Raw genomic sequence first — 11,186 nt, 5'->3', positions numbered from 1 at the left:
TCTGTCTCTGTGTCTCTGTGTGTCTGTGTGTGTGTGTCTGTGTCTGTGTGTCTGTGTGTGTGTGTGTGTGTGTCTGTGTCTCTGTGTCTCTGTGTCTGTGTGTGTGTCTGTGTGTCTGTGTGTCTGTGTGTGTGTCTGTGTGTGTCTCTGTGTCTGTGTGTGTGTCTGTGTGTCTGTGTGTCTGTCTCTGTGTCTGTCTCTGTGTCTGTGTGTCTGTGTGTGTGTCTGTGTGTCTGTGTGTCTGTGTCTGTGTCTCTGTGTCTGTGTGTCTGTGTCTCTGTGTCTGTGTGTGTGTCTGTGTGTCTGTCTCTGTGTCTGTGTGTCTCTGTGTCTGTGTATCTGTGTCTGTCTCTGTGTCTCTGTGTCTGTGTGTCTGTGTGTCTGTGTCTGTGTCTGTATGTGTGTGTCTGTGTCTGTGTGTGTGTCTGTGTCTGTGTGTGTGTCTGTGTGTGTGTCTGTCTCTGTGTCTGTGTCTGTGTCTCTGTGTGTCTGTGTGTGTGTGTGTGTCTGTGTCTGTATGTCTGTGTCTGTGTCTGTGTCTGTCTCTGTGTCTGTGTCTCTGTGTGTCTGTGTGTGTGTGTGTGTCTGTGTCTGTGTGTCTGTGTGTGTGTGTGTCTCTGTGTCTGTGTCTCTGTGTCTGTGTGTGTGTCTGTGTGTCTGTGTGTCTGTCTCTGTGTCTGTGTGTGTGTCTGTGTGTCTGTGTCTCTGTGTCTCTGTGTCTGTGTGTCTGTGTCTCTGTGTCTGTGTGTCTGTGTCTCTGTGTCTGTGTGTGTGTGTGTCTGTGTGTCTGTTTCTGTGTCTGTGTGTGTGTCTGTGTCTGTGTCTGTGTCTGTGTATCTGTGTCTGTCTCTGTGTCTGTGTGTCTGTGTCTGTGTGTCTGTGTCTGTATGTGTGTGTCTGTGTGTCTGTGTGTGTGTGTGTCTGTCTCTCTGTGTCTGTGTCTGTGTCTGTGTGTGTGTGTCTGTGTGTCTGTGTCTGTGTGTCTGTATCTGTGTGTCTGTGTGTCTGTGTGTCTGTGTCTGTATGTGTGTGTCTGTGTGTGTGTCTGTGTCTGTGTCTGTGTCTTTGTCTGTGTGTCTGTGTGTCTGTATCTGTGTCTGTGTGTCTGTATCTGTGTCTGTGTGTCTTTGTCTGTGTGTCTGTGTGTCTGTGTGTCTGTGTCTGTGTGTCTGTATCTGTGTCTCTGTGTCTCTGTGTGTCTGTATCTGTGTCTCTGTGTCTGTGTGTCTGTGTCTGTATCTTCCTTCCCTGTTTCCTTTCCTGGTTCCTTTCCTTCCACTTATTATCTGGAAAATAACACGTGGAGACTTTAAGAGGTCTCTACCTGACAGGAAATATCTGGGAATGAAATAAATCCTCACAGGAAAAGTCTTTTTTTGTCTTTCATATGATCACTCTGCCTCGTCCTCTCTTTAGCTGACAGGTCAGAGTTAACCAGGAAGTAAAAATAGAATAGAATCAAATAGAATCCGTCCATCCTTCAGTTCCCCCCTGCAGGTCAACGTCCTCTTACCTGAGATAAATGAAACAGCTCACAAACAACTTCATTTCCATTTTCTGTTTCAAAATCCTGACACACCGTGCTGCTGCTGCTGAGATGTTCTCTGTTCACCGTCGTGTGTTTACACAACTACTGCCTCTAGAGGCTGGAGGCGGTGCTGCAGTTTGAGCACATCGACCAGCATCGAGGTCAAACATGGAGAAATATCTACCTCACTAGTCTGCTAGATCAGGCGTTCTCAACTCGTCTAGCCTCAGGCACCACTGCCAAGGGGGAGGGGAGGAGGGGAGGAGAGGAGAGGAGAGGGGAGGGGACACGAGGGGAGAGGAGAGGAGAGGACACGAGAGGAGAGGAGGGGAGGGGACACGAGGGGAGAGGAGAGGAGGGGACACGAGGGGAGAGGAGAGGAGGGGAGAGGACACGAGAGGAGAGGAGAGGAGAGGACACGAGAGGAGAGGAGGGGAGAGGACACGACAGGAGAGGACACGAGAGGAGAGGAGGGGAGAGGACACGAGAGGAGAGGAGAGGAGAAGACACGAGAGGAGGGGAGAGGAGAAGACACGAGAGGAGGGGAGAGGTTTGGTTTTCAAAATACCTTTTATTTTACCACTACCAGGAGAAAATTATAACACTGTCACATCATCACTCAGATCAAGAGAAGGAAATAAATAAATAAATAAAAAATAAAACATAAAACAAAACAAGTGCAACAAAAATCACAACATCAACAAAAACAACATTTACTGCATCAAAAATGAATAATCAGCTCTCCATCCCCACCCACAGAGCACAAAGCTTCTTCCACAGCCCATACACTATTAAAGTCTTGCACATTGTCCATCATTTGATAATAGGCAAATTCTACCTTTAGTCTGGCCTTCAAAAGTCCCTCCAGAACCAGCACCGGTTCCACACAGCCAGTACCCTGAGCTCGGTTCTTGCGTGTAAGCCAAATGGCCAACTTAGCCGAGCCAGATAAAAAGTTCATCAGTGTATGTACAGTCTTTTTCTTTGCAGAATACTTTGGCCCAAAAACAAACACTGCATAAGAGAAATCCTCCCCGAGAGCTTCAAACAAGCTTTTCATAAGGACAAACAAGAGTGAGAGCCTGGGACACTCAACAAACAGATGAGACAAAGTTTCAGTTAGTGAACAAAACAAACACTCCTCTCCCACCCCTGGATCAATGTGCGCTCTGTATCTGTTCGTGGCTATAACCCCATGTACAACTCTCCACTGGAGATCTGCTGTTCTCTTCTCAACAGGCAGCTTGTACAGGGACCGCCAGCTGCCTTTCGGGGAAACCTCCGGGCCAAAAAACTCGATCCACCTCGACTCTTTCACTCCCGACAGACCACGAAGATGTAGGACCTTAACACAGGACTGATAGAGTGCCTTTTTCCCTGCATCCTGGAACTTTCCCAGAACAGGAGTACTAAAGGACAGCAGTCCACCTCCTCTTTCCTGCCACTCCCCGACATCTGGGGTAACAGACAAAGATGGGAAGCTGTATTCGCCCTCTTCACTCCACTGCTCACACAGATTCTCAATGTTTAGAAATGTCACAAGTTTTACTGGAAGTGCAGCAAAGACTTCCTCCACCACTCTTTCAACCACCCGGCTGGAGGTGATATTGGTCCTTTCTTTGAGGGCGTCCAGGGTCAGTCTTACCAGGTGACCCAGTTTTGTGCAGCCTGCCTCTCTGAAACTGGCCCGGAGACTGGCTGACTGCAAAGTTGGAGTCCTTATAAAATCATTAAAAAATAACGGTTCCTCAAAGATCCACATTCCCAGACTCTCAGTTTTTTCCCTTTTGAATGTGTACATTTTCCATGCCTGCATTACAGACATATAAAAGGATGTTAATCCAGTGAGATCCACCTCCTCAAGCTTTAACAGAAAGAGCTGCTTAGTGTACCCCAGCCGTCCAGCTCTCCTCAGCAGCAGTCAAGCGATGTCCATCCAGCTGGGACCACAAGTGAAAAGGAGTCTCTGTGCAGTCTGGAGTCTGAATGAGGCAATTTTTGACTGAATGTCTATAAGTCCATGTCCCCCTTCAGCCACCGGCAGGTAGAGGACTGCCGCCTGAACTCAGTGTTTGCCTGACCAGAAGAAGTCCAGGATGGCCCTTTGAATGTCCTCCACCAGCCCTCTTGGAGGTGTCAAAGCCACAAGTCTGTGCCAGAGAGTCGAGGCAACCAAGTTATTGACCACCAGAACTCTTCCCCTATACGACAACTGGGGTAGCAACCATTTCCATTTAGACAACCGAGCGCACACTTTCTCCCTAACTCCCTCCCAGTTTTTACTTTTAAAGCCCTCGGTACCCAAATAAACCCCCAACACCTTCAACCCCTCCCTCCCCCACTCAAGTCCACCCGGCAGACTGGGCACTGCCTGGTCCCTCCACTCTCCCACCAGTAAGGCACCACTTTTTTCCCAGTTCACCCGTGCAGCTGTTGCCCTTTCATACAGGGACAGGGTGTCCCGCAGACACCGAACGTCCCCCTGATTGGAGATGAAGATGTTTACATCATCAGCATAGGCAGAAATTGTAGGGGGACATTCAATGCTACAGGCCGCGGGCAAAGAAAGCCCGCTGAGCCGGTCCCTCAACCTGCACAGCAAGGGCTCAATAGCCAAGCTGTACAGCTGGCCGGAGATGGGACAACCTTGTCTGATCCCTCGCCGTACAGGGATTGGCCGACTCAACCCCGCCCCCATCTTCACCAAACACTGTGCATCCTGATACAACAACCCAACTAATGACACAAAACCATCCCCAAAACCAAAAGACCTCAGTGCAGAAAACAAATACGAGTGATCCACCCTGTCAAACGCCTTCTCTTGATCCAGAGACACAATGCCAACATTTAGATTATAGATTTTACACACATCAATGACATCTCTGATAAGAAAAACATTATCCATGATTGTCCGGTCTGGAACACAGTAACTCTGGTCTTTATGGACCACACTTCCCAGAACGTCCTTTAGTCTGTTCGATAAAGCTCTGGAGAGGATCTTGTAGTCCGCACAAAGCAAAGCAACCGGCCTCCAGTTTTTTAACAATGCCAGGTCACCTTTCTTGGGGAGCAAGGAAAGAACTGCTCTCTTACAAGAACCAGGAAGAGACCCGGTCCTGCAACACTCCATTAAAACACTATGCAGGTCAGACCCAAGAATATTCCAGAACCTCTTAAAAAAGTCTGTGGACAACCCATCTATTCCAGGTGCTCTTCCTGTTGCCATCTGAGTGACAGCAGCAGTGAGCTCCTCCAGAGACAGCTCCCCTTCCAGAAGAGACCTCTCCTCCACACTGAGCTGAGGGAGACCCTCCAGGAGCTCCCTGCGACACTCCTGGCTGCAACTCTCTGCTCCAAACAGATCCTCATAGAACTGCATGGCATGACTGCTCATTTCCTTTGGATCAGCTGTTATACGACCTCCTGGCAGTTTAAGACAAGTCAGCAGCTTTTTTTGAGCCACAGATCTCTCAAGATTGAAAAAGAAAGACGTTGGGGCATCCATGTCTTTGAGTTGAAGGAAACGACTCCGCACAAGAGCTCCCTTCACCCTCTCCTGCAGGAAAGAGCTCAACTCCATACGTTTCTCCTTCAGCAGGGTACCAGTGGTGGGATCCACACTCCCATTTAACCCCTCCTCAAGGTTCTTAATGTTGTCCTCAAGATTTTTAATGACTGTTTTTAATCTAGCAGAAGAGTGTGACGTGTACTGCTGACAAAAAACACGAATCTGAGCTTTACCAACCTCCCACCAAAGCTTCAAAGAATCAAACTCAACTTTTCTTAATTGCCACTGATCCCAAAAACACCCAAAGTTTTTACAGAAAACATTGTCCAGTAGAAGCTTGTTATTAAAATGCCAGAAGGACTTAGCCCTTTCACCTGGTGAAATAATCAGCTCCACCCTAACAAAATGGTGATCAGTGAAGCCGACAGGCAGAATATTACAATGAATTAATCTGGGGTTGAGAGTTCTGGAGATGTAAACCCTGTCCAGTCTAGCTGCACACACCCTGTTACTGTTAACCCTGACCCATGTATACTGTCTGGATTGTGGATGTTTCACTCTAAATGTGTCCAACAAATCCAGGTGAGAGATGACAGTGTTTAAAGTCTGGGATGAATGTGGATGCGGCTCCTCTCCTATTCTATCCACGGTGAAATCAAGTGTGCAGTTAAAATCACCACCAAGAATGATCTGATCCTGATTATAGATCAGTAACTCCTTTTGGAGGCGGGTATAGAAAGCTACCCTTTCAGCTCCATTATTTGGAGCATAAATATTAGTGAAGCAGAAAACAGTGTCCTCTATTTCTGCTCTTACAATTAAAAGCCTTCCCTTTACAATTTCAGCACAAGAGACGATCTTTACATTTGCAGATGCTCTAAACAAAATGGCTACTCCTGCACTAAGGTTGGTGCCATGGCTAAGGTAGTTAGAGCCCTCCCACCATAAACCCCAATCTGTCTCATCTGATGGTGTGGTATGAGTCTCTTGTAAAAACAAGATATCAATGTTTTTCTGAGTTGAGATCTCAGAGATAAGGCCCCTTTTCTGTCTGTCCCTCCCACCATTAATGTTAAGAGATCCTATCTTAAGACTCCTCATAGAAAGATCAGAGAGAAAGAACAGATAAGTAGACACAAACAGGGAGCAGTAGAAGAAGAAAAACACCTTGTGATGCATGATCATTTCTTTGTCTTCTTCACACTCTTACGTCCAACTTTCCTCAGTGCGGTGATGTGCTTTTTAAGACGGAACCGTTTTTTCGCATCCAGGAGGTCAAACCCAACCTGTCTTTTCAGTATGCTGACTGACTTTATGAACTTTTCAGTATCACTAAAGTAGTCACTTATTTTTACTGATTTGTTGTACGTTTCATCCATAAATTGATTGATTGACTCTAAAGAATAAAGACCAGAGCCACTATTTGGCAAATCAGCAATGGATGCATTGTCTGACTCATAATCTTCATCCATGTCCTCTCCTTCACATGATGCCTGGCTACAACACACTGTCTTACCTTCCTTCAATGAAACATCTACAACTGCAGAACTTGTGGAATCTTCAGTTTTATCATTATCTACAGTCTGTGATTTTTCTGTAGCCTGAGAGCTGGTCGAAGCCACATCTACCTCAGCCACGGCCTCAGCACAAGGCGCAGGCGCGGACGCGGCCTCTGCCGCAGGCACGGACACGGACGCGGCCTCCGCCCCAGGCGCGGACGCGGACGCGGCCTCCGCCCCAGGCACGGGCACGAACGCGGCCCCCGTCCCAGGCACGGACGCGGACGCGGACGCGGCCTCCGCCCCAGGCGCGGGCGCGGATGCGGCCTCCGCCCCCAGGCGCGGGCGCGGACGCGGCCTCCGCCCCAAGCGCGGACGCGGCCTCCGCCCCAAGCGCGGACGCGGCCTCCGCCCCGGGCACGGACGCGGCCCCCGCCCCGGGCGCGGACGCGGCCCCCGCCACATGCGCCACACTAACAGAGCTGCCCGCGTCAGCGGCAGCACTAGCCGCCTCCTGCTGTCTGTGCGGACACGCAAAACGTTTGTGTCCCACATCACCACACTCAAAACACTTCAGTTGTCCCGAGCTCGCATACACCATATAAGAAGCGTCACCGTGTTTCACTCGAAAGGAAACCTCCAGAGTCTGTGTGGGCGAATCCAAAAACATGAACACCTGACGCCGCAAAGATTGAACATGTTTCAGTTTGGGATCTTTACACCCTAGACTCACAGTTTTGAAACCACTCGCAAACTTCCCAAACCTGCGGAGTTCGTTCTCTAACAAGTTGTTAGAAATAAACGGCGGAACACCGGATACGGTGATCCGCGTAGAGGGAACCGACAACGGGGAAACCTGCACAAACAAATCCCTAATGAACACACCACTCTCAATCAGCTGATACACAAGAGGCTCACTCTTCAGAAAAACAACCACAGCCTTGTTCATTCGGGATGCATACAAGAGTTTCTCATGGCCTACCTGTTCACCTGCAGCTAACAGAACCTCCTCCACGGTGACAGTACCGTTCGGAGGGACTATCCGAACTCCCTGTCGGAGAGTCGGAGGTGGCGTCTCAGCAGACGCCATTCCTCCCTCCAACCCCTCCAACGATCTGTCTTACACAGCCAACAACACTCAATACAAATATGAAAACAAACTGACCTGATTGTGCACTTTGAAAACAGTAGAAAGGATAGCAAACAATTCAATCTCCGCGCCACTCGCAACACCACCACCGTCACTCACACTCACACTCACACTCACCGGAAACCGGAAACCGGAAACGGAAACGGAAACAGGAGAGGAGAGGAGAGGAGGGGACACGAGAGGAGAGGACACGAGAGGAGGGGAGGGGAGAGGAGAGGAGAAGAGAGGACACGAGAGGAGAGGACACGAGAGGAGGGGAGGGGAGAGGAGAGGAGAGGACACGAGGGGAGAGGACACGAGGGGAGGGGAGAGGAGAGGACACGAGGGGAGAGGAGAGGAGAGGACACGAGGGGAGAGGACACGAGGGGAGAGGAGAGGACACCAGAGGAGGGGAGGGGAGTGGAGAGGACACGAGAGGAGAGGACACAAGGGGAGAGGAGAGGAGAGGACACGAGGGGAGAGGATAGGAGAGGACACGGGAGGGGAGGGGAGAGGAGAGGAGAAGAGAGGACACGAGAGGAGGGGAGGGGAGGGGAGGGGAGAGGAGAGTAGAGGACACGAGGGGAGAGGACACGAGGGGAGAGGAGAGGACACGAGGGGAGGGGAGGGGAGAGGAGAGGAGAGGACACGAGGGGAGAGGAGAGGAGAGGACACGAGAGGAGGGGAGGGGAGGGTGGAGAGGAGAGGACACGAGGGGAGAGGACACGAGGGGACACGAGAGGAGGGGAGGGGAGTGGAGAGGACACGAGAGGAGGGGAGGGGAGTGGAGAGGAGAGGACACGAGAGGAGAGGACACAAAAAAAACACACAAAATGAGTAAAACTTCACGTTGGAGTTTGATGCATTCACTTCATAAACGACACAGGAAGTTTGACTTTGGGATAAACAGAACAACAGGAAGTGTGTTTCTGTGCCGCTCAGTAAAAGAGAGCGAGCAGTCGGGCTGAGCGGGATGAATGGACGCAGGCGCCAGCTTCTCTGGACGCTCCTCTGAAGGAGGGAACACAAACAGCCGGCCGCTTTACGAGCTGCAACCGGGTCTACCAGGAGCCGTGTGCGTGTGCGTGTGCGTGCGTGTGCGTGTGTGTGCGTGTGTGTGTGGTAAGTGCCGGTAAATGTGGGCCGTGGCTGCTCTTTTTGAGTCTAACTGTTGAAACAGAGACGCAGTCAGCTGTTGTTACACCATGAAGGGGTTGACGTTCAGATGTTGTTTCCATAGCGATGCAGCTGTCCGTCCTCTGACCTCCTGAATGTCATATCGAGTGTGTTCTCCTGGTTCTGATCATCTTCAGGATCTGGTGTAGATGTGATGAATACTCATCAGTGCAGGCGTCTGTCATGTTTCATTTTTTACTTCTTGTCTGTTTGTAGTTTTTATATTTCACTCTGAGCTAACACTTTGAATGTCTCTCTCCCTCTTTATCTTTTTATCTCCATCCTTTCTTCCTCTCTCCTCTCCTCTCCTCTCCCCTCTCCTCTCCTCTCCTCTCCTCTACTCTCCTCTCTCCTCTCCCCCTCTCCCCTCTCCTCTCCTCTACTCTCCTCTCCTCTCCTCCTCTCCCCTCCTCTCCTCTCCTCCTCTCTCCTCTGCTCCTCTTCTCTGCCCTCCTCTCTCCTCTGCCTCCTCTCTCCTCCTCTCCTCCTTGTCTCCTCTCTCCTCTCCTTTCTTCCTATCTCCTCCTCGTCTCTCCTCTCCTCTCTCCTCTCCTTTCTTCCTCTCTCCTCTCTCCTCCTCTGTCTCCTCTCCTCCTCGTCTCTTCTCCTCCCTCCTCCCTCCTCCCTCCTCTCTCCTCCTCGTCCTCGTCCTCTGTCTCCTCTCCTCCTCGTCCTCTGTCTCCTCTCCTCCTCGTCTCTTCTCCTCCCTCCTCCCTCCTCCCTCCTCTCTCCTCCTCGTCCTCGTCCTCTGTCTCCTCTCCTCCTCGTCTCTTCTCCTCCCTCCTCCCTCCTCCCTCCTCTCTCCTCCCTCCTCCCTCCTCTCCTCTCCTCTCTCCTCTCCAGGAACATGATCAAGTCGTTCTACTCGGCCAGTCTTCTGCTGGACGTCCTGTCTGTGTTTGGGGAGCTGTCAGAGGAGGTAAGATAACAAACATATCCTGTTAACCCTCTCAAAGATCCACAACCACAATCAGGTTTACTGACATTCAAGCATTCAAGGAATTCATCTTCAGGAGATCTAACTCCAGATTTAGAATATTTCATTATTAAAGCTCCAAACAGCTCTTCTACAGACGGCCTGTTGAACCATCAAACCATCCTCTCCTCTCCTCTCCTCTCCTCTCCTTTCTTCTCCTCTCTTCTCCTTTCTTCTTCTCTCTCCCCTACTCTCCTCTCCTCTCCCCTCCCCTCTCCTCTCCTCTCCTCTCCTCTCCTCTCCCCCTCACCCAGACCACTATGGTCCTGTAACAGTGTGACACACTGCAGCTCTTTCTCCACATTGTGTCCAAGTCACCAAGAAGCCATTAAAACATCAACAGGACACTTACAGGTAGCGGTCACTCTGAGTGTGTCCTGACAGACACACACACACACACACACACACACACACACACACACACACACACACACACACACACACACACACACACACACACACACACACACACACACACAGTGTCACACAATGAGTCCTCAGAGCGCTCTGCAGACAGTCAGCAGTGATTGAGTTTCAGGCAGTATAAAAAGGAGGTTTTCAGCAGCTCTCCAGGCTGGCTGCTGCTCTGTGACATCACACTGTCGCCCATCAGGATCCTTTATTCTCTGCTTGTTTATGTTTAGAGACGAGCAGAGGCCAGGTTACTGTAGAATCTTTGAGCCAGAAACTAAAGCTCTGCCTCTGACCCCTTAACTCCCTGTGAAGAGTCCAAACAGGGACCTTAAGAAGTCTTCCCACCAAGTGGTCCGGTTCAGTTCAGTTCGGTACGGTAAACCCTGAACTTGTTTGTGTTTCCACAGCCAACAGTACCCTTATTTGGTAAGCGGAGTGTAAAGTCAGATGGAGATACAGGGGTTGACATTAAGTTAAATTTGCCAGTGGCCTGGACCACTGGCCCAGGAACATCACTTCAGAAGAATAACAGTCACCAATTTACTCTTGAACCATTCTGATACAAAAGTCAATTACAACTTTTATTAAATTAATTGAGCTCTAATTATAAACATATTGTGTATTTTTCTTATATTTATGTGCTCATGTTTATTCACCATGCTGTAAGAGTCTTAATGTGATATTAATATGAGGCTGTGATAGATCTGGAATCTCTCCTTCTTTCTTCTCTGTGAGAAACTCTTCATCCTTACATCTTTACTTTAGGAGCTCTCTTAAGGACTAACATGTTTTGTGAATAACTTTTATCTTTAGCAGGATCTAGTCTTTAACTTTAACGTGTTCCAGCTCCTCCAGCTGTCTGTCACTGTGGATCAAACTTTTCTCCGTTCTGTTTCCGTCATGCCCTGCTCTCACTCTTGACTCTTCAGGTGATTTTTTGATTTTAGCTCGGCTTT

At 49.7% G+C, this 11,186-nt stretch overlaps 1 protein-coding gene across 3 annotated transcripts in view; it reads left to right on the top strand.

The window, feature by feature from the left end:
• Nucleotides 1–11,186, top strand: part of vta1 (vesicle (multivesicular body) trafficking 1) — a 58,178-nt gene that overhangs the window by 20,712 nt on the left and 26,280 nt on the right. For all 3 annotated transcript variants that reach the window (XM_065963922.1, XM_065963921.1, XM_065963920.1), the window contains exon 4: nucleotides 9,684–9,759. In XM_065963922.1, coding sequence (XP_065819994.1) covers nucleotides 9,684–9,759 — 76 coding nt within the window. The remainder of the gene's footprint in view (nucleotides 1–9,683; nucleotides 9,760–11,186) is intronic.

The sequence above is a fragment of the Labrus bergylta genome, chromosome 15 (genome assembly GCF_963930695.1).
Source record: "Labrus bergylta chromosome 15, fLabBer1.1, whole genome shotgun sequence".
Taxonomy (NCBI): Eukaryota; Metazoa; Chordata; class Actinopteri; order Labriformes; family Labridae; genus Labrus; species Labrus bergylta.
The sequence above is the reverse complement of the archived record's forward strand: the minus strand, read 5'-3'. Positions and strand labels throughout refer to the sequence as shown.